The 25,486-nt window shown below is 35.0% G+C and overlaps 1 protein-coding gene across 1 annotated transcript in view; it reads left to right on the forward strand.

Annotated features, from left to right (window-relative positions):
* The window catches only part of FBXO8 (F-box protein 8), a 51,481-nt gene extending 26,018 nt beyond the window's left edge, over positions 1-25,463 (forward strand). The window contains exons 4-6 of the mRNA XM_045462775.1: positions 15,866-15,984; positions 17,139-17,335; positions 18,480-25,463. Of these exons, the coding sequence (XP_045318731.1) occupies positions 15,866-15,984; positions 17,139-17,335; positions 18,480-18,667 (504 nt within the window). The 3' untranslated portion in view covers positions 18,668-25,463. The remainder of the gene's footprint in view (positions 1-15,865; positions 15,985-17,138; positions 17,336-18,479) is intronic.
* Positions 25,464-25,486: the final 23 nt, after the last annotated feature.

Genomic DNA, 25,486 nt, shown 5'->3' on the forward strand with positions numbered 1-25,486 from the left:
GAAATATACTTGTAGATACAGAGAAATGAGGGAAAGTATTTTAATGACTGTAATCTTTACTTTATTTCATTGACTAATATACACAATATCAACTTGGTTGTTTATCTGAGTCAAGCCTTCAGAATTGGAATCGTGTAATTCAAAGAGTTATCCTAATAGATATTTTTATATAGAATTATCTGTATGAGTCATACTTTTAGCCAGGTCTTAGAATGACTCTTGCCAAGTTTTTTGAGTGCTAGAAATCAGAAAGTACTTTCTGGATGTTTTTTTCTGCCCTCATTGGAGCACTGTCATGAAATGTGTTATTTTGGGTTCATTTAAGCCTGAGAAGTAAATTAGTTTTGATGATATGTTTAAATATGTGTTGTTTATTGTTAGTACCTGAGATATGATGTGTGTAATTATTCAGTGTTATAAAAACTCTACTTTTCCATAATTTCTAGTTCTGTACTTATCATTTTGATAGCAAGCATCATTAAAATATTATAAAAATAAGAATACTTACAGCCACAGGGAACAAGATTCTCCAAAGGACATCGTTCATGTCACGGATATGGGTAACCAAACTCCACAGCAACTGCTGGCAGTGGCTCATGGGGTGGGGGAGAACATCTGCACAGTTTGTGGTACGATTATCTAGCACGCTGCTGTTATCTGCATGACATTGTGATCTCAGCTGTATGTAAAGTCTTGATCTTGTGCATGAGCTTGTGTACTTTGTGGCAGGTGACCACATTCTAGTAAAGGAATGTGCTGAAAACCATCCATTATGTTAGGCTGTTTTCCCCCTGCATGTACAAGTTACGTGTGTTGATTTTATTCTGCTAGCAGTATTATAATAAAGTAATTTTTTCTTATCCCCCAATTAGCTATATTCCTTGAGCTCCATTTAGGATGAAGCATTTTCTTGACTTAGCAAACATGATTTAATTTCAAGATATTATAGTTTTTATTTTTGCTTGTGCAAGCATGTTTTTAAAAAGTCTTTTATATTCTCATTGGGGTCAGGGAAAAGTAGTCTTTTTTGTAACTATACAAGCACATATTCTTTGTGTTCATAAAGGATGGCCCACAAGCATACAATTTTATGCATAGTTATTAGTGATGTGGGATAGATAGAGTCTATTATGAGAAGAAATATTTTAAATTTGACCTGTGTACACATTTTAGAGGGAAATGCATAAGCAGTTTATTTTAAAGATAATGGTTCTTTTCGTTGTTTGTCCAGCTAAAATATAAACAGGAAATTGTAGTTCTCCATTATAAAAAGGAACTCAGAAGTTTGTACTCAGATGTTAAATCTTAGTTTTTGCTCTAATATACAGCAACAAAATGCTCATTACCATTACTTCATAGCATAGCAACAATGATGAAAACTATTTTTATTCCTAAGGATAGAAAACCCTATCAGAAATTGGTGTCATCAGAATGTACAGATAAGCATTTCCCAAATGTATTCTTTGGAATAATTGTTCCACAGGATAATAGATAATCAAAAGAGTTCCCCAATCTAATAAATGACATGTTATGATTAGCTGGCTTATTTAAAGAATAACTTTTCAGAGACTTTATTATATTTATATACAGTTTGAATATGAAAGAGGAAGTTTTTGTATACAGTATTATTCAAATTTATCTGACATAGTGGCTTTTGGAGTTTTTTGTTGTTGTTTGGTTTTTTGGTAAAATAACATTTGAGGGGACTCGTTCTGTACATCCTAGTATAGATTATCGGTAATCTTACTATGTGTGAATATATATGTGTTCCTAACCGGATAGACACCTAGCTTGAATAATTGAAATGCCCTCTTGTTCACTGACAGTTAATCTGATACCTATTTTATTTGTAATCCTCTCTCTTTTTGAAAGTCTATGAATCTATATCTGTTCTCTTTTGTATGATAGTATTATAAAAAAAAAAAAAAACCTTAAAACTGAGAGTTGTGTCTTGAAAGATTGAGAGATTTATCTATGTTCTGGATTTTGGTTGTCATCTAATATGTTAAAGAAAATGTCACTTTGGAAAATAAGGGCAGGACAACAAACCTGATAGGCATATTGAATTCAAATATTCATATATGATATGAGCAGTTATCCCAGAATTATTTCCATGATACACTGATCATATCATGGACTCTCAAGGTGTGTTTACTTTTGCCTTCTTTTGATAAAAAGTTGTCCACCACCACTCAAAACATAACATGCTCATATGAAAGTATCCTCACCACAAAGAGCACAAAGAAATTCTCTTCAAATTCCTTACACTTATTAGGAAGAAAACTATCCTTTCAGGTGCCTTCAGTGTACTTCTGTTGATTCCTAATGGACATACTGAATCACGGGAACATTCCTAGACCAGTTAGGAACAGAATAGAAGGGATTGCATGATTGGCTTAGAGTTAATCATGACTGAGCAACCGTGGCTGAAATTCTAAAGACAAGGAAAAGACTGAGATTGCTTTGGGCTAGGTCTCCAAGCATCCGCAACATTAGTTTTACTAGTGAGCCACTTGTAAAATTTGTTATTCTGCCTCTCTTATTTCTGGGCTGTACTGGTTGAGAAGTCTTACCCAAAGGAAGAGTATTGATAAGAGGCACAACAATTCAAATTGGTGGCTGAGACGACCTTCTTGCCACTTTAGGTCCTCCTGCCACTGAGCAAAGAAGATACCCTTCCCCCCAAAAAATGAGGATCAGTAATTATTCTGTGGTTGAAGTAATTAAGCCTAATTATCAGTGGGAAATAGTTGCCCCCACAAAGTGGGGAAAACAGAAGGATATAAGTGGAACTCAGGAGATGTCTTCAAATTCCTTCTACTACTGCTATATCCTATTGTAAAAGTAATTTTAAAAAAATCACACTAACCCTATGTGGGGAAGGTTGAAATCACATCACTTAGGCTACTCACTAGGTAAAGAATTTAAACCAGCTGAAAGGATTGATCCATTTTCAGCCTCCGAAGTTGAATACAGATGATTCCAAAACCATCATGTTAATTTTATTTCCCTTGGCTCTCATGGCATCCATGCAATTCAGTTCTGGCCTGTAAATTGGAGGAAATATGTGCAGAGAAAATTTTAAGTTTCAAAAAGAGACAAAAAAAAAGTAGTACTGTGGAGTATCTATGTGTATGTGTACATACCTGTCCATGTGTATACTTCTGGCACTAATATGTGAGCATATAATGATGGGAACGGAAGCAGCCATCTTGCAGCCATGAGGGCTATTAATAACAGTGCTAGTAGCACATTAGGAAGAAAGAATTGGGTCCATGAGGCTAACAACTGTGGAGCCAAAATACTTTACAATTTGTTTGTTACACAAGGCAACAAATCCTTTACGGGTTTGAATTGGGGCTCCTGTTGCTTGCAGTCCAAAGGATTCCACTGCATCGTCATCACCGCCATCATCACCCAGACTCATTAAGAGTTTTATATGTAATCCTGAACAAATTATTTTTTATAAAAATAAACAATACTAATTTTCATTAGCAAATTAATTTTATCCCCATTTTGCTGATGAGAATTTAGTCAGAGCAAAGGAGCTAGTTGACACTGAGAGGCATCCCTCACTGAATATAGCTTAGAAAGCTTTCTCCTCTATTGGAATGATTTACCCAAAACAGCTAAAATACTCAAGCTGATTGGCAAAACCCCTTCCCCTTGATTAGCATTAGAGTCAAAGTGAAAAACTATGCCTCGCAGACGCTAAATATTATCCTCTGGCTAGATAATTATGACTAGTCAGGTTGTACTGAACTGGAAACCATTTACCTTTTTGCGGGCAACGTGGCATGTGTATGGGTGCGTATCAATGTATCTCTTTTTAATCTGATCAATCATGTGTTATGTTTAAGAAGGTAACGTTATCCTATGTCATTCAGGTCAATACCGTGCCCTGACCATAACATATCTTGGCTACCCTCCCATTCCTTTGTCTTCAGGAGTCCTTGGAGTACGTGCTATAGAATCACTCCATGGAATTACATGGACTCAGGGTAAACCTTTTAGAAGCTTCATAGGGAAATAAATTTCCCAGCCCCTTTTGTCTTAATGTAATTGAAAGAGAGATTCAGACCTAGAGTATCCTATAGTTTATTCATCAGGCAAACCACCTGATGCATTTTGCTTTGTTTTCTATAGTTATCACAGGGGATATTGTTATCTCATTTAGTGTGAATTATCTAAGGGAAAAGTAAACAAAAATTAGTGGAAAATGTATTGATCTAGGACCTTTAAACCAGAAGAAAGAATAAAGTTAGAATATTTTAGTACCACAGCACCCATACTACAAACTCTTAAATTTTAAAATGTGCAAAGCTAAAATGAGCAAAAATTTTTCTTTGTTTGAATTTTACTTTTGTTGCCAATTTAGATAAATATACCTGGAAAGTTTACAATATTGTGTTAATATTTTAAGGACATTTCAAAGATAAATCTGTTTACGTCTTACTTCCTTACCATGTCCGGACCACCTTAATAACCTCCATGTTCTTTGTTATTTGATGTGTCCACAGTTTCAATGAAATTTGACAACACTTTCTAGATCTAAGTTCTCAATCTTAATGTCCAAAGTAGTTGTCTCTCCTACACGTCTTATCTGAATTTAGCAATTGCTAATACCAATGTCACTCTACAGTATGAATTCTTTATCTGAAACCTAAAAAACAATATATCCTCAGTTCTTGGATGTCTTCAGTTGTAGAGCATCCTTTGAAATATTGGAGTATAAAAGAAACACTACATTAAATGCAAAAGTTTGAACCAAAACTATAGTATACATTTATTTCTAATGTTATATAACATTTTCATGTCATAAAATTTTTGAAGATGCTTTTATTATAAAAGTGATAAGATCATTGTAACCACTTGTGGCCATTTGTTAGCAGGTAAATATAGAATCATAGTGCCTGTTGCTTTTTATTATTTGTACTGATGACTCTGACTTTTGAGAGTTTACAATGTGAGGCATTTCAAAGTATACTGGAATTTTGATCCAACTCATAGTTTTTTGTGGTGGTTATCTTCTTTTCTTTTTTTAGTTCAGTTTAATTATGTAATCCTTAAAAGTTTATAGCTTCTCTTGAAAGCCAGCTAGAGGCCTTGTACAGATTCATTCATTTTAAAAATATTTATTAAGCATCTCTCCAGTTACTAATTATATGACTTTGACCTCGGCAAATTATTTAATGTCTGCACTCCTGTTTCCCCGTACGTAAAATGGGGACAATAATACTACATATATCATGGTGTTACTGTGAATATTAAATGAAATAATAAACGTTAAATACTTAGTGCCTCTAAGTGCTTCCCAAAATGTAGGTTTCATTTATACTAGAGGTACAACCATAACAACTTACACTGTCAGGAGGCAAGTACTGCTGTAAACTGTGAGGTTCTTCCTCTCTTGGAACTTCTGGATTCTAGTAGATAGATATTTGACACCTGAGTAATGGCCCTTCATAATGCATGTATTGGTCACACCAACATCTCCTAGCTTTAAATGGTAATACCGTTTGCCTTTAATATCATTTCCTAGTATGTGATGAACAATCTTTTGCATATACAGTAACTTTTGTGCCAGTGGTGATACTTAGTGTAATGGTTTTTTTAGGACATTTTAAACAATAATTAGGTGTCCAAAATTATGTTTAAATTAAAACATGTGTCGTGGCTGAATATCGTGATGAATAGATACTTTGCTTACATGAGTAAGTACACACATGTGCTGGCAATAAAACTACCATTTAAATTCCAGCTTGCTTCTCTGCTTGTCTACTCTTAAGATACGAGGTTTTTCTTAATGTGTATTTCAAAATTGTTTCAGAGCCGTCAAAATATATTTATAAATGTACATATGAGAATCTAGGTAATATGAGAAAAGTGCTTCTTATTTACCAAAGTGGAGTTTGTCATTTAAATATATACATATACACACATATATTACTGAGAATGCAGTATTTACATGTAGTTTTTATAAAGTGGGGATTTAAATTAGCCAACGTTAGTATTCAAATGGATCACTTTCTCATTAGTTTGAGTTGTTATTAATTGTACCTTAATCTAATAGAGTTTTATTTCCAGATTTTGATTAGGATGCTTTCTTTTTCTGATTTACAAACAGTTTAGTGAAAGAAGGGGCTTTTCCCAAAAGCTGAAGCTTACGTCAGCTACCAGCAACTTGTTAATAATATTAGCTCTTAGTACTTATTTATCATTTAAGAATTACCTTCATGTTCTTCATCTTATTTACTTATCCCTGTCATGAGAGTGAGACTTTTGGAGACTACTAGAACTCAGTGTGATTCTTTTTCTGTTTGAGTGTATTAGAATTAATTAATAGGAACTTTTAATTGTCATTTAAAACCTAGATAATGACATTTATGTTATCTTGTCTGATGTCATTGCTTTCTCTCCTATGAAAAAGAAGCACAACGATCTGTCTTACATTTCTCCTCCATTTTCCCTGGACTCCATTAGAAGTATTTTCCGTTTTTGTTTTGATTTTCTTTGAACTGCCCCTCCTTTATGTAAGATTTCCTTTTGACATCTTTTGGCTGCAAATAATTTAGGGTATATATATGACTATTCTTAGCAGTTCATCAACATTGTGCACTTCGATGTTTGGAAAAGTCCTCCATAAATTGTTCCAGGAAGCTGAAACCCACGCCAATTTCATTCCATATTCCATACTTAAAAAAATGAATAGTATGATTCTTCATTATTCTCTACAATCTTTTATTCTGAGCAATTTCAGTAAGGAATTGGCTGCAATATATCAGCATTTTCTCTTCACGTCTATCACTTCCTCCACATAAGCATGGAAAATGTGTGCTCTGTTTTTCCTAGGGAAGAGATAAGACAAATCTGCAGTTCAGATTTCAAACTGACAACAAAATTATCTTCACATTTCTTTCCCAGTTGTCATTACCTCCTTTCCTCTTATTTATAGCTAAGTCACACAGAGGCTTTCTGTGAATAGCCTGCTTACAGGCACCTCAGTAAGAGGTAAACTTCATTTATTACTCTTATAATCTTTTCATATAGGACAACTTTAACAACTTGAGCCTAGTTTTTACTTTAGTCTTTGAATCTAGTAACTAGATTAGGAATAATGATTATAATATGTATAAATAGCCTAAATTATAATGAATAAATGAAACACATTACATTTCTAAAGTACATGTGGTAGGTCAGTGTTACAACAGAGGAGAGTGGTGTGGATACTTCCAGAAGAAAACACTGCAAAAGTTAGTGGGTAAAATGAAATGAAATGACACAATAAAAACATTGATACCTAGTCTTAAAATGTGCTCATTAGGTAATCTTCTGCATTTATTTTGCTGCAGCTAAAAAGCACCGTGTTGATTTATTTCTTGAACAGTATATATCGCCAAATGAATCTCACCTGTTCAAGTTCTATGTGGGTTTTTCCCCCTTAACTATAAAGTGAATACATATTCTCTGATTAAATATGGAGAGTGAGAACTGCTGATTGAACAAAAATTAGTAGGTTTTATATTTTGCTTCAGTGATCCTGAAAGTACTGTAAAAAAGAAGAAATAATATCAGAGCAGTCGTCTGAACCATTGTTGCTGTTTTCTAGCAAGACAGTGGGGTACTCCATGTGACCTATGGAGGGCTGCCCCTCTGAACTAATTATTTTTATTATCCAGAAAATAACCATCCATAATAGTTTTTGTATCTCAATTTTTACATTACTTTTAATGCAAAAGGATGACATTTCAGTTGCTCGTTTCACTGAGGTTAAAATGCATATATGAATATTATTATGTCAATTCTTACTGAAAGAAAAAGTAGAAATCTAGATTGAACTCTTCTGTTTTATAAAAATGTATTGTTAAAATTTAAGGATCAGTATTTTAAAAGTCCTCTAATAAAGTCCTCTAAAAAAATTAAATGCAGTGTCCGTTTTGCTTTCCATTATATAATTATATTAGCATTATATAATGCTGTAAGGACAGATTTATTGCCTGAAAAGTAGTAGCCATGGCAAATTTGAGCAAAGGCAAATTTGAGCAAAATTAGCTAGAACCCATCTTTTTCTAAATCTCTTTATTAGGCTGTTCTGAAGGATACAAGGGTACCCCTTACTTTGTCACAATTTTGCTATATACGTGATTGTTTTTATTGATACAGTCTGCTACACGATGTTTCTGCCAAGCATCTATGCAAATAGCCAGTACTGTCGGTACCAGTAGTCAGTGTTTGGTTTTTTAAATTAAGACTTTATAATTTTTTAAGTCAGTTTTAGGTGTGTAACAAGAGTTGCTTCTTTTGCATTTGGCTTTGCATACCTAGTGTTTTAGAATTCACTCTGTTCCTAAATGTATGATTTCTGGCCCCGAACATAAGTATGATAGATTTGGCTTTTGAAGTACACCATGGATAATGACTTTAATCGATAAGTAAGGCTTTATTAAAAGGGGAGAGAAAATGTGGGTATCGATGTAATAGAAGAAATGAAACAAAGTAAAGGTATCTTAAAATGAATTCTGTGAAAAGAGCCATTCTTACAATCGTAACATAGATAAATTATATAAGTGACTAAGCCCCGACACATCGTTTTCTTCATTTTGAATTCCTTCTTAATATTGGCGTAAGCTGTCTATTCATGATTTCTTGAATTGTTTGTTTGCCTCCTAAACAAATTACATCAAAACAGCTCACTACTCTAATTTGTGTAAATCTTGGGGCTGTCATTTGTATAACCATTTTTAGAGACATATTCTGTGCTGTCTACTTTACAAAATTTCTTAATTGTTCTCTCTTGGATTACTGTAAACATGCGTTCTATTAAAGAAAACGTAACATGAATTGACACTCATGTCACCTGGGTTCTCGCTGCCGCCTGGTGCTCCTTTTGTTTATTCCCTGTTGTGCCTGAACCCTTGTAGATAGACATCTTCAGCACTTCACTGGGAGATCCAATTCAGCTCTCTTTTCCAACTCTTTCTAGATGGTTCGTCCACCCGAAGAAGAAAACCAATATGCGCTCTGCTTGTTGCCTTTATCACTTTCTTAACATAACCTGTCTCCTAACCGTTACTACTGCCCTGTCCTCCAGGCTCAGAAAGCATTATCAACTCCCTGCGTCTGCTTTTGGTCCAAGATTTTTCTTTCCTTCTTCTGATCAGCTTCGTTATTTCCCATTATTCTATCTTCTGTCTCACTTTTTTGTTCCTTTGCTTTTTCCATCTTTATGGTCTTTGCCTCCCGTTGGTTTCGAATTTCGGTTACCGTATTTTTTACTTCGGCCTGGTTTTAAGCTCTTTTATCACTGTGGTAAGGGACTCCCCGATGTCTTCTGTGCTTTTCTCAAGGCCAGCCAGCAATCTTATGATTGTTACTTTAAATCCTGGATCAGGCATGTTACTTGGATCTGTTTCGATTAGATCCCTGGCTGTGACCATTTCTTGTTCTTTCTTTTGGGATAAATTCCTCCATCTTGGCATTTTGTCTAGGTCTCTTTCTTCTTCTGTGTGTTAGGAAAGCTGTTATGTTTCCTGCTGCTGAGAGTAATGGTTTTATGAAGAAGACACCGTACAATGTCCAGGGTCTGGCGCTTCAGGAAGTGTCTCTGGAGCATGTTGTGTGTACTCCGCAGCTGTGTTATGTCCGCTCTATCCCTCAGGCCGGTCCTCCTCTGCAGGGATTCTTCTTTCCTCCAGTGGGGAGTGTTTAGACCTCAGCCAGCATGGCGAGTTGTAACTTTTTTCAGTCCTTTCCCCTGCTCCCCTTTTCTCTACCTTGCTACTCCCATTATCTCCTCCTGCTCCTTACGTCAATCTTTTACTCACTCTGCTGGTTCTCTTTCTTTCTTTCTTCCTCAACGTGCATGGGTCAAGATTTTCTTGAAAAACCGTGTTTCCCTTATTGACCTTTAACGTTGCCTTTTATTTTTCCCATCTTTATACTAATACATTTTTCAAGTGAGTGGGCTATCAGTTTCTTTACCTTGAGCTCATTCCTTAGCTTTCTTCTTAGACTTGAGCCCCCATTGCTCTGAGGAAAGAGACCTTGAAAGGTACTACTTTCTCTTTCTTTTCTCCCTGTCACCAAATCCATTACCCTCTTTCCACGTGTTCATCTCTTTGAGCTCCCTAAAAGAAAAAGGAAACCAGCCTTGTTTTATGCCAGACACTTTCCAATCTTCACAATAGCCACTTAAATAAGATTTTTACTGATTAGGAAACCGAGGTTCCAAAAGTTTGCGTAAATTATGTTCACAAGATCATGAAATGGCAGGGCCATGATTTGGTCTCTCTTGGAACAACTAGGCTCTTTCTCTTTCTGTACTATGGAATTGCACTGTATACCCCTTTCTTTACGTTTCAAAGACTTTTACCCCCGGGACATTATTGTATCCCTGCGTTATTCATTACCTACTCCTTTACTGATTCTTCTTATTCAGGATCCTTAATCTGTACCTTCAACCCTCACTTTTTTCATTATCTTATTACATTGCCAACGGCTTCCTCTGCCTTTCTAGTTGTACCTATCATCACCTGAAATTCAACATTTCAAAGTCCACACTCATTACTCTTTCCTTTAACTCAGCACCGTCTATAAACTGTGGAGTTTTTTGTTTTGTTTTTTTACCCCTGTCAGGCATTTCCCTTTTCATCTAAGCCAGAAACATCAGTTACCTTTATCTTTCACTTTTCATTATTCATTGGCGCATGGTTCCATGTGCTCTCACTTCTCATTTTTATATACATATGTAGCACATGGATTTTGTATATATATGTGTATGTGTATGTATATATATATGTGTATATATATGCATATATGTGTGTGTATATATGTGTGTATATATATATGTATATATATACATATGATTATACATATATGTGTATGTGTGTGTATATATATGTGTATATATATGCATATATATGTGTGTATATATGTGTGTATATATATGTATATATATGTGTGTATGTGTATGTATATATATGTGTGTATATATATGCATATATGTGTGTGTGTGTATATACACATATATATGTGCATATATATGTGTGTATATATGTGTGTGTATATATATATGTATATATATATATATATACACATATGATTTTAGAATAGAATATTTCCTTTGCATTTCTGTTGCTTTTTCCACATGTTTAAGCCTGGACAATTGTAGTAGCCTACTGCCTAATTTCCATTTTATTACTTATTTATATTACTGTCAAATTTATATTGCAGGCCATTGCTTCATAATGTTAAAAAGTCTTCAGAGGCTTCCAGTTACATATAGGGTAGAAAATACACTTTATACCCTAAAACTCAGCCCTATTTCTCCTATAGTCTGATTCCAGACTTGCTCTGAAGTCCAAGATAGTTCGCCTGTTTTTTTGAAGATAGTCTGATTTTTTTTTTTTTTAATCTTCTAATGCTTTGGCTCATATGATAGAACATCGACTAAAATATTCCTCTCCAGTGTTCTTCTCATTCTGGGCTATGTAAACCCCTACCATTCCTTCAGAGTAGATATTCCAGGAAACATGATTCAAATACCCTTTCCTACAGTGATTTTTTTTTTTAATTGAACTACTGAAATGCTTATTTTTCATACCAGTTCATTTAGGCCTTAGTTGACTGTCTTGTGTCATTGATTTGTCACACATGCCTAGTGTGGTTATTTGTGTACCTGTCTCATCTTCCCAGATAAACTTTAAATTTGCTTAATGCAAAACTTTCGTACTTTTCAGTGTCTGTCACTGAATACCTTGCATATTTACCATTTGCTTAATACATTGTAAATGAAGATGTAGATGTAAATGAAGATGTAATTTTTTTAATAGGTTTGTTTTGATTCAGTGTTTCAGAAATGCTTTTAAAGAAGATGCATAGCTATCTATATGAATATATACACATACACACAGACATACATATGTCAGTTTTACAAACTAGTCTTTGGGTGTTCATCTTTATATTTAAACTTAAAGTTAAATGGATACTTTAAAAGAAATTACATTACGAAGGAATTCAGGATTTGCGATATGAATATTATTTATGTTTATGATTTTCTGGAGAAATATGAATCCTAATGTCTATATGCAATCTATTTTCATAATAAGAATTTTATTTATCCCACTGTAACTTTCCTTTAAAAAATTTTTTTAACGTTTATTTATTATTGAGAGACAGACAGAGACAGAGCATGATCATGGGAGGGGCAGAAAGAAGGGGAGACACAGAATCTGAAGCAGGCTCCAGGCTCTGAGCTGTTAACACAGAACCTGACGCAGGGCTTGAACCCACAAACTACGAGATCATGATCTGAGCTGAAGTCAGACGCTTAACCAACTGAACCACCCAGGCATCCCACTGTAACTTTCCTTTAATACCATTCATTAAATAAAATCCATTTTGGTCAATAGTTTTCTTCCAGATGACAGAAACTTCCCTTTATGCTATGGAGCCAATTCATGAAAGGACTGACTCCGTCATGATTTATCTTTGAGTTATACAGCAACAAAAATTAAATTAACCAAATGACAAACTATTAGCCTTGAACAGCTATAGCTCAGAAGCACGATCTTCCTTACATGGCACAAGCCTGCCTCCTTATTACTGACATTTAGTAACCATACTCCTACATCATCTAAAATAGGATTTCTAACCTGAAGTTCTTAGATGGGCTTCAGGCATTTCATTAAATATATATATATTTATATATATGTATATGTATATGTATACATATATGTATATGTATATATATATGTATATGTATATATATGTATATATGTATGTATATATGTACATACATACATATATGGGTTTCTGAGTGGCTCAGTGGGTTAGGCATTTGACTTTGGCTCAGGTCATGATCTCACTGTTTGTGAGTTCAAGCCCCACATAGGGCTCTGTGCTGACAGCTCAGAAACTGCTTCTGATCCTCTGTCTTCCTCTCTCTCTGTCCCTGTCCCTTTTTCTCTTTCACGCAAACACACTTTCTCTCTTTTAAAACAAAATGTTTTAAAATGTGTGTGTGCATTATTCTGGGAAGACGTTCTATAACTTTCATCAGCTTAAGATCTTCACTGAAATTACAGGGTCTATCTTTTTTCCTTATGATAAAGCCTTTCAGGTGTCTTAATCTTAAACTTCTTTCCTAAGTATCTTTTTTAGGCCTAATATCCCTAGATGCCTCAACTCTTCATTATCTAACAGGACTTCTAGACCCTTCAACAATCTTATCAGGTCTTGATTTCCTTTATCCAGATAAGTTCTAGTTTATCAATATGGCCCATAAAATGTGACATCCAGAATCAGACACTTTTATAGTGAATTATGTAGACAGTAGTGAGCTACAGACTTCTTTTTTTTTTTTCTGGAAACTATGTTAATATAAACTAACATTAATGTTCATGATTTGCTTTGTGAGACACCACATACATAGCTCACCCTGCTGAGAGCTCTAGTCCTGAAAAGTAACTAACATGCTATGTGGTCTGAAGGGAACTCTCTGTACCATTCTTCTAAAACTGTATTGAAAATAAAAAAAAAAAAATAGTTATACCACTTATTAAACAAATGTACAGTTATTCAACAGGTCTCATACTATGTTTTCTTTTGTAGTTCCATGCTTACATAATAAGATAGGAATTCGAATGGTTGCCAGCTTGCTTATTGAAGAAAATTATAATCTGTCTCATGCCTTTTCCCATTTCACATCCCTTGACCCTTCAGTCTGATAGCCCTTCTAAAGTAATCTTCCTTTCCAGAGGAATCCCAGGCTTGAAAACTGATGCCTCCTTTCCTCATAAAACCAACAGAGTTGGCTTATTTCAGGTTGTGTCCCTAGTTTTCAGGCTTCGGTTTAAAACTGACTGAGTTCATGCCTACTCCTCTGTATATGGTTGATTTTGGAGACTTCAACATTCTTAAAACATGTGTTCCTTAAAAAAGGAAATTGTCAACAGCATATTTTTAGGATCTCACATGAGGTAAATACCAATGTTCATTTATAACTAAGAAGCATTAACTGATGTTAAAATGCACATATCATATAATTAGAGAATTATGTACTATTTAATGGATCATGCAGTGTTTTTTAATATTTTGTATCATTTTAAAAAGAACTAGTTTTACATGTCCTAAATATTGGCTTACAAGTAGGTATAAATAAAGAACCCATTACATAATATTTAGTTGGCATTCCTCTTTGAATCACTTAGATTAAAATTAAGCACTGGTAATACTTCTGAAAAATTGTTATTCTTTTAAGTGGAGGAATTTTGGAAATAAATCAAACCTGGAAACTTTTGCTAAATAGATCATTTAAAACATACAGTCAACTCTCGATTATTCAAACTAATGGAGGAAAGGATGGAACAAGCATTAATATTTCTTTAGTTCCTGCCCCTCAGATAACTGCCGAGAGCTTCATTCCAAATTCTTGGGCTTTCCATCTTGACCATGTTACGTTTCCTAGCCGTGTATCTAGGATGCAGTCTGAAATGTGGCTTACAATTGAGTTGACACGAACATCTCATGTTATATTCTGCTTTTATATACATTTCTTTAAATCAGTGCTTTAGCACTGCCTTTTACTATTAAAATTCACACGAGAAACTGATAACATTGCCATTAGGATATTATCCTGATGGCTCATAAACTTAGTTTTATATGAAAAAATCTTTTGTTTGAATTACAACTTACAGATGATTATAACCTTTCAAAAGCATTACCTCATGGTATCAAATTGCTTTTTAATTTTTTTAATATAAAAATTTTATGAGACTTTTTATTTTGAAGAGTCTTTTATAAAAATTCCTTCAACTTTTTGAATTCTTAATGGGTGCAGTATTTCTGAGTACTATATGTAAGTGTTTGTAAAAGGGAAGAAATGCTGAAGGAATTTATGTGTGAAAACAGTATGTTGTGTGTATATAATACATCATTTTCTCTACTAATTAACTGCACACAGTGTGCTATTATCCAGACATAAGTATTCATGGGAACGCATGTATCTGGATAACTACGAGTTGAAATAAACACACCTGCCTTTTATTTCAATAACTGCACATTCAAATCCACATAAGGTATTTATTTGAATGTGACCTCCACATACATGAGAGAACATTGGCTTCAGTGTTCTATTTTTTTGTTGATGTTTTGTTGTTGTTGATTTAAATCTAAAATAGGTACAGACTGTGGATAATGCTTCTCTGGAAAACTTTGCATGCAGGGAAAAGGAAATTCAAAGATAAATCCTATGAAAAACCATTGAAACTGTTTTGTTTTATTGTATTTTGCCTCACTATGTATTGAAGCTAAATTCTTGTAGAATGTAGCAATGCTTGAAGCCAAAGTATGTGTACAGACCCTAAACCCACCTGGAATTGTGCCTACTTTAAGTTGAATAATGTAATTATTTTTTTTTTTAATTTTTGGTTTTCGGTTTGTAGAATCTTATCTCAAGTTATTCCCTTGAATAGTGTATTAGAGCATGTCTTTAAGAAATCATGTTTTCTGTTAGGCAGTGAAAGTGTTTGTTAAAAGGCTTAAAGTCTATAGCGTAGTTTCCCCTTGCCCCCACCATTTACGCCATATTTCCGTAAAGTTAGTTTTAACTGACATGAGCCAGAAAATTGAATTAGGATTTCTTTGGGAGTCTTAACTTTGAATTTCCTACTTTTCATTGCATGTAAACTATCAACCACAAGTAATAGTTTCAGTTCAAGTTCTAGCTTGTATTTTGCATGTTAAAGCTATAAAAAGTCTATTAATGCTGGAAAGAATTTATGGCTATTGTTCTGCTATCGCCTGATTGTTAGAATTTATAAATAAAGACCGGCTTTATTTATGTAAACGTGTCTTTCTGCCATAGGGAGTGAACTACTTTATGTCCAAGGGTATCCTAGATGATTCACCAAAGGAAATAGCAAAGTTTATCTTCTGTACAAGAACACTAAATTGGAAAAAACTGAGAATCTATCTTGATGAAAGGTAAAAAAAAAAAAAATTACGTCTTCTTTAGAATTAGCTAAGTAATGTTTTTGATGAGTTAAGCTTTTCTTTAAAAACTATGCCACATAGCAGTCATCTAGTTAAGAAATTTCTCTTGCAGCTATTTATAACTACCATTGCAGCCTAAAAGCAGACAAACAGTATGTGAACCAATGATGGCCTTTTTTTAATGTTTTTTTTATTTATTTTTGAGAGAGAGAGAGAGAGGGAGAGAGAGAGAGCACGAGTGGGAAAGGGGCAGAGAGAGAGGGAGACACAGAATCCAAAGCAGGTTCCAGGCTCTGAGCTGTCAGCACAGAGCCTGACGAACATGGCTTTCTTCTAATAAAATTTTGTTTACAAAACAGGTAGTGGGCCCTATTTGGACCACTAGCTATAATTTGCAAATTAAAGATGATGGTCATACAATCATGATTGAGTTCAACAAGAGTTGAAGCATACTATACCAAAGTGTGACTATTAGAATGCCATTGATAAAAAATACTTATAATTATATATGTACACACATATACTTACACAAGTATTTATATAGTTGTAAATAATCTAAATGCTCATAAGTAGAAAGAAGGGTACTGTGGAGCCATTAAAAAGAATGATTTAGATCTGTGTGTAAAGATATAGAAAGATATAGAAAGCTGTTCACAATATACCATATGAACTAGGAAAAGCAAATACTAGAAAAATATATAGTACATGTTGACATTTTTAAGTCCACATAAATAGTTGTCACCTCTGGTGGTGTGGACTGGTATGGAAAGTGAAAACTCTTAATTATTTTCATAGTTAAAAGCATAAAGAATTTTGTTCTTATTTGGATTTAGTCCAGAAGACGCTTGAAAAGACGCTGTCCCTTTTAATGTTGCTAAATTTATTTTTTCTTCATTTTATAATTAGAATTGCTAGCTTCAGTTGCTTTATAATAGCCCATTCACAAAAGATTTTAAAATTAGTGTCTTAAATAATCATAATCGGATTTTTTAATTTTGAGGATTATGTATTACTTTGTAGGATTGGCTGATCTCATAATCAGTAACAAAGTATTTTCATCCAAACAGATGATGATTTATGAGTGCTTACCATTTTCTTAGTAGAGAAATGGTAATTAAAGCTGTATCTTTTTCTTTTTCCACTAGGAGAGATGTCTTGGATGACCTTGTAACATTGCATAATTTTAGAAATCAATTCTTGCCCAATGCACTGAGAGAATTTTTTCGTCATATCCATGCCCCCGAAGAGCGTGGGGAGTATCTTGAAACTCTCATAACAAAGTTCTCACATAGATTCTGTGCTTGCAACCCCGATTTAATGCGAGAACTTGGCCTTAGTCCTGGTAAGAATATATATAGTGAATTCCTTCCATCTCCCTTCCTGCCTCCAGGTAAAAATAGTAGTATATGAGACATTTTTTCTCGCCGTGGGGAAAGATAGTTTGAGTAATTATAAATAACTTCTCTTAGTACTTGTAGCAATCACTAAATATAAGGAAAACTACATTTATGTGAGCTTAGAGGAATAGTTTGTTATAACTGTCCTTCATATGTAGTAAACATACCATTTTATTTTTTTAAGTTTATTTATTTATTTTGAGAGAGAGAGAGCAAGCAAGCAGGGGAGAGGCAGAGAGAGGGGGAGAGAGAGAGAATCTCATGCAGACACCTCGTTGTCAACGCGGAGCCTGAAGCAGGCTTAAACTCACGAACTATGAGATCATGACCTGAGCCGAAACCAAGAGTCGGATGCTTACCTGACTGAGCCACCGAGGCGCCCCTAAACATACAGTTTTAGAAAGAAAATGAGACTTAGGTATAAATTCTTTAAAATGATTCTGGCCTGAGCATTGCATATTATTATTAATTTAACTAAAAACTTGAGAAATCATTTTTAAAGCTTTTCATAGTTCACATATTACATAGGTAACACCTAAAACTTTTCTACTAAAATTTAATTTTAATATAACGAATCTTTATCATTTGTGTCTGAGTATATGTCTGTGTGTGTGTGCAGTATAGGCCAAGTATCCTGCATATTTTTTCATTTGACTGAGCTTTACTTATCTCTTTATATCAACAACTTTATCATGCTTATCTTATTAAGTGGCGATTACAAAACTTTCGCCCATCATGAAATTTGGTGAAAATGCTTTTACAAGACGTACTATTTAACTTAGCTTTCTTAAGATTGCAGGATTCTGTAATAAAAACACTATAGTAGTAGCAAGTACTTGTAGCAAATAATACTAGCAAGTATCTTGAGGCTTGTTACTTTTTTGATAGGAAGCATCAAATGCTGCCTTGGGCATATAAAGTCATTTTGTTATTGTCTCATGCTGCTCAGGTTTAGCCATCTTTTTCCCTAGAAATTTACATTCTAATCTTGATTTCTTTAAACGGTGACAAGTTTTGCATTATAGGGTGCCTTGGGGACCACATTTTCCAAAGCGGCTAATAATTTGAGGTGTTTCTTTTTAATTCCAGATGCTGTCTATGTACTGTGCTACTCTTTGATTCTACTTTCCATTGACCTCACTAGCCCTCACGTGAAGAATAAGATGTCAAAAAGAGAATTTATTCGAAATACCCGTCGTGCTGCTCAAAACATTAGTGAAGATTTTGTAGGGCATCTTTATGACAACATCTACCTTATTGGCCACGTGGCTGCATAAAAGCACAATTGCTAGGACTTCCACTATTAACTTCAAACTAAAGTTACCCAAGGACTTATTTAGCAGCTATGGGGGTTACATTAGTGCTGGTCATCCTGGCCTCTGTATACAATCAAGCTTGAGTATACACCTTTTTTTTTCCTTTTACTCTTTTCTTTTTTAGTAATTTCCTTGGGGAGCTAAAGGATTTTGCAGAATTTTTCTTAATTTTGCTTATCATGTTTTGCACAAAGCAGAGCCATTGTCTGACACAGCTGTTTAAGAATGTTAAACTGACATTATACTCTAAGGGATGGTATATTTGTGCATTAGATTTGCTTGAAAAACTATTCGTTTTCATTCTTTTTAAAAATACCATGTAATGTGTACATATTTAATGAAAGAGATTTATAATCATAATTATTTTATTGTAAAGATTTTAACTAAAGCCTTTCCTTTTCTCTCAAACTGAGTTCTGAAATTTATTTGATTCTGATCTGAGCCTTTTAGTGTCTTCATAAAAGTTGGATCTGACTTGGATGAAAACCAATACCCATTTGTCTTTCCTTTGAACTTTGAAAAGAGTATTTATTGTTTTGTTGCTAGTAACAAGCAAAACAGGCACTTATTTTTATAATATAAATTCATCACTTGACTTTCCATTTTTAAAAGTTTCCTCATTTGTCATGTTTTAGTCTTGTCTCAATAAGTCCTTTAAGCCATTTGAGATAGCAAAATGTATTAAATCTAAGATTTACATACATAGGAACAGAATGTTATTAGAACTTCTATCTGATGTCATTTGTCAAACTTTACCATTCTCTTGACTTGATAATTTGTGTTTAGAACCAGTTGAGTAAGGAATGTTGTGAATGGATAAAGGTTCTTTATTCATTTATTCATTCAATAAATATTTACCAAGGGCCTTCCATGTATTAAACACTGTGCTAGGTAATAGTGATACCTAGACATGGACCCTGCCTTCATAGATGTTACATGACTAGTAACAAAAGGAAAAATACAGTCTCGTGGAGAGCAAATGAAGAATAGCTTAACTAATAATCATTTAATTATGAACCACTTGGCATTGAAATGGTGAAGACTAGTATATTTATATGGTAAGTCAGAAGTTTTCTGGAAATACTAAGTGCTAAGTGAAAAGCACCAGCTTTGAAATGAGACATTATGTGATGGGTCGAACTCTAGTCTGGGGGGGGGAGCTTGGAGGGGCAGAAACTTGGGCTGGAGGTGTACAATCCTGGCTTCTTTAGAGATCTGATCCTAAGTAAATAGCGGTTTGGTAACATCTCAACTACAGTGACGTCCTACAGAATTTTCAGCGACACGACATAAGGTCATCAAACAATGTCAGAAGTCAAAGGGACTTTTAGACTGGGAGTAAACAAGTTCTCAGATCTTGAGGCAAGTATCTACATTTTCACATGTGCATAATTTCAAACTCCATGACAAAATAATCCTTTCTAATTTTAACTTCAAAACTAATGTATGGAAAAGTTTCTAAAGACACTGATGATAACGTTATTGTTTCTATTTTCCAGTGAATGGCAGGCATCTTGCCCTCTGTAGCTCCCCCTATCTTGTCTTTTTTTTTTTTTTTTTCTATCCCCAACTCTCCCTTACCATTAGGTCCTTTCTACATCTCTGTTTTAGCTTTACTCTCTCTTTTCTTTCCTTCTATTTCTTCTTCTTCTTTTTTGTATCTTCCATTTCCCAACTTTTTCCCTTTTTCCTGTTTTATTTTCTCCACCCTGACCTGATTACCTGATTATAAATGTAGGCCGGCAATATTCTTTTTTTTTTTTTTTTTTAACATTTTCTTTGAAATTTTTCGAACGTATAAAAAAGATGCAGAAAATGCCTGTATAACCACTGTGTAGATTCTACAATTACATTGTAATTGTACTCACTTTACCACATATTTGTACATCCCCCTGTCCATCAATCAACCCATCTTATTGTTTCGATACAGGTAATCCCAAATTTCAGACATCAGTACACTTCATTCCTAAAGCCTTCAACTTGTATATTGTTAGCCAGAGAGCTACTTTGTTTAAAGTTTTTTCTTTATAGGTAAAATTTACATTCAATGAAATGCATAAATCTTAGGGACACGAATCCATGAATCTTCATAAATGCATATACATGAGTAAACCAAGCATGTATCAAGATAAGCAACTTTATGCAACCTGTTTATAGGTAATATTTGCACTCTTCACATAAAGTATAAAAACCTTGTAATCACATACAGTGTTTACCCCATTCTTCCATTTGTTGCCTTACAGTTGTCATATGTGTTACATAGAGTGTATGTTATAAACTCCACAATGTGATAGTTTGCTTTGAGTAGTCGTATACATTTTAAACAAACAAACAAAAGAAACCCTCCTTCATATTTACACACATTGTCATTTTGAATGCTTTTATTCCATCCCGAAAATCTAAGTTTCCTTGTAGTATCATTTATGTCAGCCTGAAAATTTTTAGCATCTATTACAGTTCAGATCTCCTGCCAATTTATCATAGTTTTCTTTTACATGAAAATGCCTTTATTTTGTTTTTCTTTTTGAAGAACGCTTTTGCTGACTATAGAATTCTGTGTTGACAGTTTCTTCCTCTGCCCCCTTTGATACTTTAAAGCTATTCCTCTACCGTCTTCTGGTCTCCTCTGTTTCCATTAAGAAGTCAGTGTAGGGGCGCCTGGGTGGCTCAGTTGGGTTAAGCGTCCGACTTGGGCTCAGGACATGATCTCGCGGTTTGTGGGTCCGAGACCCGCGCTGGGCTCTGTGCTGACAGCTTGCACAGAGCCTGGACCCTGCTTCTGATTCTGTGTCTCCCCCTCTCTCTGCCCCCCCCCCCCCCCCAGTGCTCGTGCTCTGTCTCTGTCTCTCAATAATAAATAAACATTAAAAAAAAAAAAAAGTCAATGTGTTCAACATGTTTTCTCCCTGTGTGTATAATAATGCCATTTTCCTCTCACAGTTTTATTTTGTCACATATTTTTCTGCCTCATTTTCTCTTTCCTCTCCTTTACACATGTGCTAGAACTTTTGATATCATCTCACAGATTTTTTATCTTTTTTTTTCCTCTCCAACTGGATTATTTCTCTTGATCTATATTCTAGGTCACTGACTCTTCTGTAATCGTCCTTCTTTGAAGCCCATTCAGTCAACTTTTTTTCTCTTAATCATGATGTTTTTTGGTTCTAGAAATTCCTTCTGGTTTTTTATAATTTACATTTCTGTACCGAGATTTCCTGTCTTCATTTACTACAAGCACATTTTCCCTTACAACCTTGAACATAGTTAAATAGCAGCTTTAAATCTTTATCTGCTCATTTCATCCTTTTGACTGTCTCTTCTTTTGAGAATAGATTGTATTTTCCTGTTTGTTCAATATGTTAGTAATTTAGTTTTTGTCCTGGACACGGTGAATAAAATATGGTGAAACCCTGGATTATGATATATTTCTCCAAATAACTTTTTTTTTTTTTTTAAGCTGGGAGTTAACTGGCAGAGCTCAGTTGCAAGTTCTCACTCCCCTGAAGTTGGTGGCAGCTCAGATATCAGTTTACTTCTTTAACCTGGCATCTTTTTTTGTCTGTACAGACTTCAGAGAGAAGCCAGAGTTTGGGGCACAGTTCCTACACAGAAATCAGGGCCCTCTCTGGTTCTTTTCTTGCCATTATTTCTTTCTTAATTTTCTAGCAACTGCTATTGCCCCAAACTCTGTCCCCTGGTTCTTCAAGTCAGTGAAACCATAGGCTATGATGCAGACTGGGGACTCACCCTCATGCAGAAAGTACAAAAATGGGAAAACTCATCCAATGCCGCCATCTTCCAAGCATTCTCTCCTCTGTAGGATCAGCCTGTATTGGATTGCTTTCCAGAACTTTCAGGTAGTGGATGTCCATATTTTGTCCAGAGTTTGTGGTTGTATCTGTTCAAGGAAGAGCTATTTGGCCATCGTTTGAAGTAGAACCCTCTTTGATTGGGCAGTATTCTTTTCAATACTTTTTAATCCTTTTAAAAACGATGTTTTTATTGATGGAGAACACAAGCAGGGAAGGGGCAGAGGGAGAGGGAGAATCTTAAACAGGCTCCAGGCCCAGCATGAACCGTGAGATCATGACCTGAGCCGAAATCAAAAGTTGGACGCTTAACCAACTGAGCCACCCTGGTGCCTTTTTTCTCCTATACTTACTGAATAGGGATTTATCCCTGGCATTTTATTTTATTTTATTTTATTTTTTAATGTTTATTTATTTTTTTGAGACAGAGACAGAGCATGAACAGGGGAGGGGCAGAGAGAGAGGGAGACACAGAATCTGAAGCAGGCTCCAGGCTCTGAGCTGTCAGCACAGAGCCCGACGCGGGGCTTGAACCCGCGGACCGTGAGATCATGACCTGAGCCGAAGTCGGACACTTAACCGACTGAGCCACCCAGGCACCCCTATCCCTGGCATTTTAAAACATAAGTATGTTTAAATGCTCTAGTAAAGAAAAACTATCATAACAAATGTTTGCTGAATGCTTAACTCAATTAGAAATTCAGTGTTTTCCAGGGGAAGTCCCACTGGCTTTTGGGGAAGGATACTCATTATGGGAGACTGCTCCCTATAGCATAGGAAGGACATCAACATTCCTGGATTTTGCCTGCTAGATGCCAGTAGCATCCCTCAGTAATTGTGACGTACAAATAGTGTTCCCCACGTATTTCCAAGTGCGTGAAGTTGGGAACTGGTGGACCCTCTTTCTGATCAAACAAGTTTACCTTTGTAAAACACAAACTTTTTATGGTACATCTGTTTAAAGTCTTTCAGTGTCTCGGTTTCTACAAAACTTCTGTACAACCTGGCCTCAGCTTATCTTTTTTTAAAGCCTCATCTCCAACATTCCTCAAATGTGGTCTGGTCTGTCTTTGCCTTTTACAAGCTGTTCTGTCTGAGATATCCTTCTCTCCCCTCTATATCTAAAGTTCCCCTACTCATCATCTAAGATCCACCTCAAGTAGAAGTTATTCATCAAAGCTCTCAAATACTACCTTTCTTTTATAAGGCCTGAACTAGGTAAGTGGCAGAGGATTTAGAAAGGATGAAGGAATAAATTTTAAAAAATACTGAAAATTGACAGGATTTAGTGATTTTGGAGGAAGATCTTTGATTTAAGGGTCTGGTGGTCCGCTATCAAAGGTGTAGCTGCTAAGAGAAGCAACCAGTGGAATGAAATGGAACAGATAAGGATCCCAACTTTTGGATATTTTGTATTTGAAAGTATCAATAGAATGTTGATCGCAGCTGGAGAAGAAGACTAGAGTTTCAAAAACTCAGGGCTGGATATGTAAGTTTGGGGGACATATTAGCATGTAAAATGTGTTTGAAGTGAAGTATTGGAGAAAACTCCTCTAAGAAGTTTGAGTAGAGAGAAGTATTTGGAAAAATGGCATTATAGGTTTTGGTAGAGGAAAAGAGGGTTTGTGAAGACGATAGAAGGACCAGAGAAGAATGGTATCCCAAGAGCTAGGGCAGTGGAGCTTCAAGAAGGATGTTGAGCTTGCGTTTGGTGCAGCCCAACCAAGTAGTTTTTTTTTTTTCCCATCTACACTCAAGCCTCTTTGAGTCCACCTTTTCCACTTGAGGCTGAGCTCTTTAGTTAGTAGCAGTGCTAATGGCTTTTATATGGTCTCTGACCAAATATCCTCTTGCCTGGTGTGTAATCTGAGCTCTTCTGAAACCCACAAGAGTACATATGGTCCACTGCAACTCAGGCCTGTCTACACCTTCCATCCCCACTAAGGGCTGTGCTGTTTCAAGCCCGGAACACACCATATCAACGGGGTACTGCTAGTGCATTTTTCCTACACACAATCACCAGTTACGTTTTCTAATATACAGATTTTTTTTTTTTAAGAAAGGAAGGCAAGGAAAAAATGCTTAAAACCTTTGAGTCCTCCAAATTTATCATCAACAGGATTTTTCCTAAGTACATTTTAACACTCTCTAATCTCGATGAACCCTGTATTTTCATCTTTCCATTAATTTTGCTCTGTTTTCTTCTGGAAAGCGTGTAACCTCTCCCTCACATTTACCTGTTGAAATGTTATTTGTCCCTCAAAGTCCTCTTAGACTCTTTCCCCTCCAGAGACAATTCTTGCCAGTGGAAATTTGATTCTTATATCTCCCTCAGTACCTAACACAGACCTTGGCCCAGAACAGTTCCTCAATAAATCCAACTGAATTATCTTAGATCTGGTTTAGTTTCTACATAAGCACATAAAAAGATGGCTTTACTATGCCCATTTAACAAATAGATATTTGGAGTTTTCAGTTGTATGCAATTTATAAATTGGAATATATTAGAGCTCTTCAAAGTATTTAAAACCACAAATTCAACTATGTATTCTAGATATATATTCATTTCTAGAGGGCTTCTAATTTTAAATATTTCAATGAATTGCTATAAGATTGTCTTTTTTTTTTTTTTCAACTTCAAGAGTTTAAGTCATTGAACTTGCCTACACTGAGCTTTGACATTTTTTACAATAGTATAAATATGGTGCTCCATGAGAGTAAGCTTATTCAGAAGTCAACATTTAAAATAATAACTTGTTTATTGTAATTGGAGTCTGTTTTCCTGTGTTTAAAGTGAACTTCTTAAATAACGCTGTTCACTGCCTACTTTCTTTGGAAGCATTCATAATTGAATACGTCCACTGTGGGAAGCCATCCTAAGGAAATAATCCAAAATAGGGAAAGGGCAGTATTTACACCATTAGTTCTGTCGTTGTTTTTAATTTAAGGGAGAAAAAAAAAAAAAAGAGCT

The sequence above is a fragment of the Leopardus geoffroyi genome, chromosome B1 (genome assembly GCF_018350155.1).
Source record: "Leopardus geoffroyi isolate Oge1 chromosome B1, O.geoffroyi_Oge1_pat1.0, whole genome shotgun sequence".
Taxonomy (NCBI): Eukaryota; Metazoa; Chordata; class Mammalia; order Carnivora; family Felidae; genus Leopardus; species Leopardus geoffroyi.